Source organism: Lepisosteus oculatus, chromosome 15 (assembly GCF_040954835.1).
Source record: "Lepisosteus oculatus isolate fLepOcu1 chromosome 15, fLepOcu1.hap2, whole genome shotgun sequence".
NCBI lineage: Eukaryota > Metazoa > Chordata > Actinopteri > Semionotiformes > Lepisosteidae > Lepisosteus > Lepisosteus oculatus.
In genome coordinates this window covers 33901299-33910223 of record NC_090710.1, presented here as the reverse complement: position 1 = coordinate 33910223, position 8925 = coordinate 33901299, and the positions used below count along the sequence as shown (strand labels likewise).

At 39.0% G+C, this 8925-nt stretch overlaps 1 protein-coding gene across 5 annotated transcripts in view; it reads left to right on the top strand.

Annotated features, from left to right (window-relative positions):
- Nucleotides 1–964: 964 nt before the first annotated feature.
- tbc1d4 (TBC1 domain family, member 4) overlaps nucleotides 965–8925 on the top strand; it is a 63729-nt gene continuing 55768 nt past the window's right edge. For 2 of the 5 annotated variants that reach the window (XM_069179284.1, XM_069179283.1), the window contains exon 1: nucleotides 965–2163. In XM_069179284.1, the coding sequence (XP_069035385.1) occupies nucleotides 1759–2163 (405 nt within the window). In that variant the 5' untranslated portion in view covers nucleotides 965–1758. The remainder of the gene's footprint in view (nucleotides 2164–8925) is intronic. The other 3 variants (XM_015364543.2, XM_069179285.1, XM_015364540.2) reach the window with 2 other exon arrangements.

Sequence of the window (8925 nt, the reverse complement as noted above, 5' to 3'; positions counted from 1 at the left end):
GCATTGATGACATATGAATTACCTACCTAAGGTCACAAGAAGATATTTTTCCAAAGTGAAAGTCTATTAATACTTTTAACCCACATGACTCCGATTTTACTAAATTCTCGGAAAACTGATCACACTGAAGCCTAGTCCAGTGTGAATATTGAGAAACTGGGCACACAAGGAATAGTTGAAATATACCTTTAGCATACCTTATCCAACCATCCATTTTCTAAAAACTTCATCCAAATCAGGGTTTACAATCTCAAGCTCTGCAATCGTTCATTGAATATAAGTTCAGAAAGCACATCAAGTTAGATATACACACAAAACCTTCTTTTATTAATAAAGACTTTACTAATAAAATCTGTGAAATTATAATGTTCTTAAAATTACTTCCAGGCCTTTTTAATTGCTCTTCGTTCCTCGATCTTAGATGCTGCATCTAATCTCATCAACATTAATATGTGTCGTCTCATCACTTAGTCACTCATTAGACCTCTAAGGATAGCATAAATCTCCTGACGTAAAAGAAATCGAGACAAGAATGAAGGGTTATGAGCCCTTTTTTTTCCGTCTGACTAGACAGCATCTTGTTAAGTATATGCTAAAGTGCATAAACCCATATAACTTACTCCTTATGGCTGGAAACTCATATAATTTATGTTTATGACATAATGTAACAAAGTTCTAACCCCTCATTTTGAGGTATCCTATCTAGGTACACTATTTCTGTGCCTGCGTAATCACAGTAGATACCTTAGTAACTTAACCATTTTGTTTTGCTGCAGCGACAGTCATTTTAGCGACAAAACTCGTGTAGTGTATCTTGTCGGTTTTTCGGAAATGCATTCTGAGATGCTACCCGAGTCAGGACAGAAGCCATGAGCCTTTGTCAAGCCATCCAGAGAAACCCTGGTGCACAGGCAAGGCTGGAAAGATGGGCACTCAAAGCGCCATGTGCAGTTTCTCCTCCCACCGTAAGGACGCAGCAGCGCCTTTTTCCTTGCACGGTGAAGTAGAAGGAAGCCTCCTTAGTCGTGTCAAGTACAGCCACTCCTCTCGGAGCTACAGGCAGGCAAGACCAGTCCCCCCGCTGATATTACAGCTAGCAGTGGCAAACATAAACAGTGTGGAGGGCATGCTCGTTGGGGAGTGGAAGCAGCCCCATGAGATCCAGAACTGAGCGCAGTCCAGCATTGCAGATCATGGGTTAAATACATCCGTGCGCGTCTATACACACGAAAACAAGTTTTCACATTCTCTCGCTATCTATTTTTCCCCCGTCTCGTTTTCCGTGTTACCAGCTGGAAAGGACGCCACGTTTAAGCTCGACGTGCTCATGCTCTTAAGGTAGGGGACTGAGTTGTGTTTCCCGTGCGTTTTAAAAAAAAAGATTTGCCTTCGGACGGAAATCATCAGCGAAAAACCGAATCGAAGCAAAGAGCGGAACAGCAGGAAAATCTCCAACCTGAAGAACTGGATGTTTTATGCATTTTGCTCTTTGTGCAGAAGTGCACATGTGTGATGCAAGCGCGTCCTCAGTAATAACTTTTTTATCCTAAAGGAAAAGTTTACAGTGAATGTATACTGAGTTTATTTCCCAGGTCAACATTTGCAATAATTTACAGACTTTACAAATCTACAAGCGATTGCATTCTTCAGAACGATAGCTCGTAGCTTCCCTACCGAAACCCAATATTAGCGATACACATACTCGCTTTTAAAGACCTTTTGTTTTGGTTTCTCGTGGTGGTCTTGAATTAAACGGAGATGGAAGCTACGGACAGTCAGGATGACAAAACGAATAACCCGTCGAAGTCCGAGAAGAGGTTTGCGCTCTGGTACATGGGCTGGTCGCCTCTGGACAGGCGGACCACGCTGCCCATGCTGCCCTGGCTGGTGGCGGAGATCCGCAGGAGACGTGAGAGGAGCGAAGCAGGTTCGGCCCAGGCCAGGGAGGTGCAGATTATTCTGATCCCACCGCTCATACGCTGCGTTCCTGCGAGCAACAGCAGCTCGTCCGTCTTCATCTTCGAGCACAAAGCACAGCATATATCCAGATTCATTCACAACAGCCATGACATCACCTATTTTGCCTACCTTATCAGGACTCAGCCTGACAACCCTGAATCCGAGATGGCGTGCCATGTTTTCAAGGCATCAGACCCAAACCAGGTTAGTGCGTTTCAGGCTCGTGTGGCCTTTGGTCATCGATATGGAAGTGTGCACGTGCGGTCCGTGCAAGAGGCTACACGATCAGAATTTTTTACAAGGTTAGCAAGTAGACAGCCCTTCCTTTCAGCTGCTAAGGGTTACGATGAGGCACGTTTTGACGCGCGGAAGGTCTCAGTTTAGTAGTAACTCCCGTCTGAACCGGACTGTTGTGGAATGTCCATGTGCACTGGTGCTGCGCCGATTCGCAAGAGAGGCTCACTGCACAGTGAGCGACATGTTTACTGCATTTCCTGAGGATCTGTTACTGCACGGGCGATTGTAACTGCCATGATCTCACTGAATCAAGACGCTTTATGAGCACAGTTGACTGGGTGTTCTAGGCTTCACGGGGTGAGCTGCTGGGTGAGCGAGAGTGTGACACGAAAGCAGTTTCTGTTGCTCATGAATAGGAGGCTTTCATAGTTCATATATATATATGTGCTCTCTACTCTGAGCTAAACCTGTATGAAAAGCGTAGACCTTGGAACATTGCTGATTAAATTATCAGCAACGTTATTTAAAAATAACCTTATCGTTTTAGAAACTGAGATCCCCTCGATCCTAGAAATTCGAGAAAGTCGCTGATCAGTTTACTTTATTATTATTGGGCTAAGGTAATGGTTAATTTGTTACAGGCTGAAATCGCCGGGCTCTTACTGGAACTCCACCCTCAAAGAAAAAAAGGGGTACATGTAACATCTGCCTGAATCATTACTGATTTTTTTCATTACATCAGATTTTTTAAAACTGTATTGCGTCGAGAACGAAATGGATTGACACATGACTATTTAAGTAGGACTAACTCATCAGCCCTTGGAATACTCAGATTTTTGAAAACAACTTCCTAAGAGAAGCTGCGTTATTCTGTTGCGTTGATGACGTGAAACTGTCGTCTGTTGATGCATATTTATTAGCTAATTTTTTATTCTAGATTAGAAACTTTCGTCATCTAACCCTTTTAACATAAAATTGTACGCTTAATTTCTTTGCAATTATCAGTTTGTATTTTCTTGCTAGTTTTCTGCCTCCTTAAAGTACAGCGCTTGGAGCTGCCCAGAGTATGTAAAGCAGTATGCGACTTAATCCTGAATATGTTTGTTTTTATGTACAAGATAAAATCTGCAATCTTTGATTCAGTATATATTTGTTAATATGTATTATTTGGGAAAAAAACATAGTGTGGCAACATTGAGGCTGACTACCACATGAAGAGGTTTGGCTCAACTCCCTGTTCGCTGTAGGTCATAGATGGGTGTGGACTGCGTTCTGTGCAGTGTATATAAACCGAAGTAACGCAAGTATTACAATCCCAGATATGTAAACTCGCTCGGGCACTTTGTCTTGTAGTTATTCTTTTTGTAATTACCTCTTGTGTATGACAAATAACATTCCTTTATTTTCAGCCCTGGACAGTTGTATAATATAGATCATTCAAAAGCCCAGTAGTAACTATAAAACGTGTGTTCATGCCAAGCACATTTTTAAAATATGGTCTTGACTCTTATGCTCTCTCGGTACGGTGCAGTTCTATTAATAGTACCGATTTCCTTTCCAAGGTAGTAAACTGCTAAAGATGTGAAGAAGTATTGTCTTTTTAGCCATTCAAAATGTCTAACACTTTTAATCTCTGTCTTTTGTACCTTTTTAATTACACTTCTTCAAAATTATTTCCAGAGCTGTAGGAACATGATCTCTGGTTTTAATTAAAGTGCTGTAGTTGCTTCCAATAAATGATACAAGTACTTTTTCTTTCTTCAATGGAAAATATCAAACTATCATTGTGAGATTGTAGAGCAAACTATTAATGGAAACGTGAAAGTAATAAGAACATAAAATGCATAACATAAATGAATAAAAAATATTTAGAAGTATCTCTTTTGCTAGATACATTTGGATTCATGCTTCAGACTTTAATGTATTTTGATTAAATCCTTTGGTTAGAAACCCCAAACTCTGTAATAAGTCTTGATAATATCAGTAGCTGGTGATGACCAGGATTTCCCAAGATGCACTGCACAGGTGCCTGAAGCTGCACTGAGTTGTCTGTCATCTTATGGTGTCATTAGTGAGAGGCACATTGCTCTTTTGCTGGCAGTTGCCCTGCTGTAGGCACAGTGTGATCTGTAGTGTTGGAAATGGTGGATGTGATGGGGGATGATTTGTGGGAGTGACTTTATAGTTCTCATTTGTTTTTAGAGATGGTGACTCCCTCCTAAACGTGTGGGCCTGAGAGAGGCTTGATTGCATCTTCCCTGAAGGGGTGGGGAATGGGCTGTTCTAGCTCAGCAGACATGCTAGATGCATGTTTTCTAAAGCATCTGCCTTATTGCTGAACCTCCTCTGTTTGGCTCCTGCCTCCGGCAGTGACCCCACCCCTGTCTATTTTGTCCTTGGCGCTGGGGTCCTAGTGCATGATGGGACAGGTGATTGACAATCAGGGATACCAGATTGGGGCAGTATAAAAATAAAATGTCCTCATTCCAAACATAGAATCTTGGAGGGTTCTAGAAATGGTTTGTGAAATATGTTTTTATTGTGTGTTTATCATATAAAATAGTTTTTAGTTACATATTTTATAATATAGCCTAGTCTCTTCTTTCCGTTCATTGTTGGAATATTTATAGGCTGGCCAAAATAAGCTCAGCAATAGTTCTGTGCTGGCTTAGCCCACAGAGCCATTTCCAAGGCCTTTATTATCGATATAATTATCACAGTACATTCAGTGAATTATCATTTTTAAAAAGTATGTTTTCGTTTATGGTTAGTTAATTGCTGCTTTCATATAACTTAAATTAAGACTGAACAAGTCATTGTTTTCTTAGAAAACCTTCATTAAAAATAATTTGCTGGAAAGTTGCTTCACGCCTTTCATTGCCATCTAAAAGTTTGTGGATGTTGCAGATATTTTGTGAACAAGGCCTTTTTATTGAAACTCAGACATGTTCAACTCTTCTGCTATTCAGCTTGTTGCAGCTATATGCTGGAACCACATCTAGAACTATTGATTTATATTGCATTTTCCACTTAAGTCAGTGTTCAGGTGTCAGCACCTCATTCCTCAGATATGGGAGCTCCCACAAAACAACACAGACTTTTAATACTGACAAAGCTCTGGGAAATATCTTACAAACAGTATCTTACTGGTGTTGTTATGTTTCAATTGTTAGTTTTAAACATTTTATGTTGCATTTTCTTTTTTTTTGTGAAATACTGTTTCCAGTTTGCCAAAAGATTGTATGGAAAAGCTTTCAACCAAACCTTACTTTCACCAGGTTGTAAGTTTGTTTGTAACCTCGCCCTTGTCCATTTCTTTTACTACTTCTTATTTGCTTTAATGGAAATCCTTGTTACCAAATACGAAATATTTTCATTTTCAGAACAGCTGTTTTTTTTCTAACTGCAGACACACTGTTTGAGAAGTACTGTAACTAAGGCACCACACACTTTTTGAACTCCTTTAATAAACAAAGAGGCAGAGCTCTCGGGGAGAGCTCTGTATGTTTCCTGTGCCCTTGTTATTCCAAGAAATCAAATGCATGGTCTGCACATATTGCACAGTACTGTCTGGTACGATCTGTGTTCCTTGTGACTCTGACAATGCTATTTGAGTTAGGTGCAGTATGTACTGTATTCAAGGCAATGTGTATGGGCAGGCAAGGGCAAGAGTTTACAGGATTTAGAAATGAGGGGATCTTGTTCATTTATTGTTGGTGATAATCTTTCTATTCCATTTTGCTGATTATAGAGAATGTTTATATGTAGTTCAGGTGGGTAGCTGCGTCAGCATGTGTAGGCTGCAAAGGAACAGGTTTATTCCATGCTGAAAAGAGAAGAAAGAAAGCACAACGTTTCAGCTGTTGTTTGAGTGTCGTATATGTATTGTTATTCAGAGGATAAAGAAAAGGCAGATACTTCCATTTGTTCTATTTTGTCTTTCTATTGTTATCATCATCTTGTGCCCGCATTAATTCCGCATTAAATCGGCTTTACCATACTTTCACAATAACCTTTAGGTAGTTCAGGTAGGGAGCTGCGTCAGCATGCCTAGGTTGCAAAGGAACAGGTAGCGGGTTTATTCCAAAGCTGAAAAGAAAAGAAAGGTGTGACACCAGAAGAAGGCTTCACAGTGGAAACGTTGTTTCCTTCATTACCTTTCCAGCATAGAATAAACCTGCTACCTGTTCCTTTGCAACCTTTAAGTAGAATCTTTACTAAAATGCAAAGTTAGTAACATTAGGCCTGTGCCTAAAAATGGACAGTGATGGAACTCAAGTGGGTCTTTTTACAGGGGATTACAATGTAGTTAATGTCATTAAAACATGAAAGACATGAAAATTCTGAAGCATGGTTAATATATATTATCAGAAGCATTGTATCTTTGTTCAAAATAATATTTGATTTTCTCTAGCTCTACAGTCTTACTCTTGGGACACAGGTTCAGTTCTGCTGGGTGTAGGTGCTCATGTGTGGAGCTTGCATGTTCTCTCTAAATTTGCATGTTTTCTTCAGGTACTGTATTTCAGTTTCTTCCCACCTTCAAGTAATTGGTGTCTCTAAATTGTAGCTGTGTACTTGAGTTTGTGTGTGTTCCCTGCAATCAATTGGCCTTCTAGGATGTAGCTCTTCTTTGTGCCCTGTGCTTGATGGATAGACTCCAGGTGACTGTGAATCTTAGCAGGAATAAGCAGCTTTCTTTTAGTGGGTGATTTAATTTCAGGTGATATTTCAATATAAAACTAACTGCAGCATTTATTCCTATATAGTCCTTTGGTTCTTCTCACTTGAACACTGTTCAAGTGTTCAAGTGAGGTCTGTTTTAAATCATTTTTACCCACCTATGAACTGTAAATTAATGCCCCTTATCTCAACTGTGGGTGTCGACTGAGTAGATAACAAGAGGCTTGATATCGGTCTCTCAGCTTAGCTGTTTGACAAGGTCCCATGGCCACAGTGTGTGTACTCTGGCACTGATATTATTTTAATACCAGTAATGTGAAAACTGGTGTGATTATGATCATTTCATCTCCCTTTTTCATTAGTAAGAGAACAGGCAAGGTTAATGTATATCTCTTATGTCCATTTTATGAAACGTAACATAAAATAATTGTCTAAGAAATGTTTGTAGTTTATGATTGTGGCACAACAGTTAGTAAACACCCTGCAGGGCAGACAGACACACTTACACCAGGGCCTGTATCTGGGGTCTTTTACTTTGGGTTTGAAGTTCAATTCTCTGTGTAATTTTCTTTTTTTAAGTTACTCTGTAATAATAGTTCAAAGATTGTAGATTGTTTCTGTTGTTTAAAAACTTTCAAATAAACTATCTCAAACAGGATGTTGTTGTGATGGTGTAGCTGTTATTGACAGATGTGTGAGTAGTATTGGGCCACCTGGCCCAATAATCCTGGACACACTGAGAGACAACAGGTTTGTAATGTTTCCAAGAAAACAGTTAACCTACCAGAATGTCTTTGGACTGTGGGAGGAAATCAGAGCACCTAGAAGAAAGCCATCCAAACATAGGGAGAACATTCAAACTCCACACAGACAAGACCCCATGTCCGGATTTGAACCCAGGGCCTCAGCGCTACAAGGCAGCAGTACTAACCACTGTGTCATCATGCCAAGCAAAGTCATTTTAAATAATAGTGTATTTTGGTTTAATTTCCAATAAAACTCAGTGAAGCCAAGGTACCATCATTTATAACACTGGAAAGAATAAATTACAGTTTAAAACTGTAATTGTACTATAAAGTGTTTTACAGATCACAATCCTGATATAAGAATCCAGTGAGATCTTTCCTATAGTAAAAATGGATTGATATTTAATTTCCTTTGTGCCGTTTCTACATTTTTGGGATTTGGTATTCAAAAGTATAAAGTATGCACTACAATTCTTTCATAAACATTAAAGCCTCTTAGAAATTTGCTGTACAACTAGAAATTGGGTTATGCACATTAAACTGTTTAATGCACATCCTTTGTCCATTAAGAAATATTTTAAAGGTTAGCTTTTTTTTCACAGATGTATTTGGGGTAAGAATAGTAGATGACTTTCTGTTTTTTGATTAATAAGTGCCTATTCCAAAATGTTGCATAATGAGGTGAGGTGCTGGTCTTAAGTGAGGGGGGTACTTGGGGAGAGGGGGTGGGTTTCTGAATTCAGTTCATTTAAGGAGGAACATAATTTGGGAATGACCTTTTTTTAAACTAATTTCAAAGTGACATTCTGAGGAAGTGATATAGGGTGTGCTCAACACAAAAAGCATCCAATTGTAACACGGTAAAATATAATTTTTAACTGCATCAAAAATTAATTATAGAGCTGAAATTGATTTGATTTCAAAGCCCCAATTTTAAAAATGATTTAAAGTGAAATGTTAAATCATTTTACCTGTCATGATTTAGGGCTAAGTGCATATGCTGTCCGTAATGTGGGTGCAATTTGGCTCGACTTCACAGGCATATTTAAATATTAATATAGCTTTGAAACATAAAAGAAAAGGTTGCACAAAAGCAAAATAAAAGCTTGAAGAACAAATAAAAACTATTTATAATTAATGGACAGTGATCACCCTATAAGCTGCCACACATTCTAGTTCTTGTGAAGTTTTCTTACTGCTGATCTTCGAGTAACTTAAAAAGTACAGATCAGTCAATAAATGTGGGGTGTTTCACTGTGGGTTTGAAGTTAAAATGCTCCTTGTAATTTTCTCTTTTTAA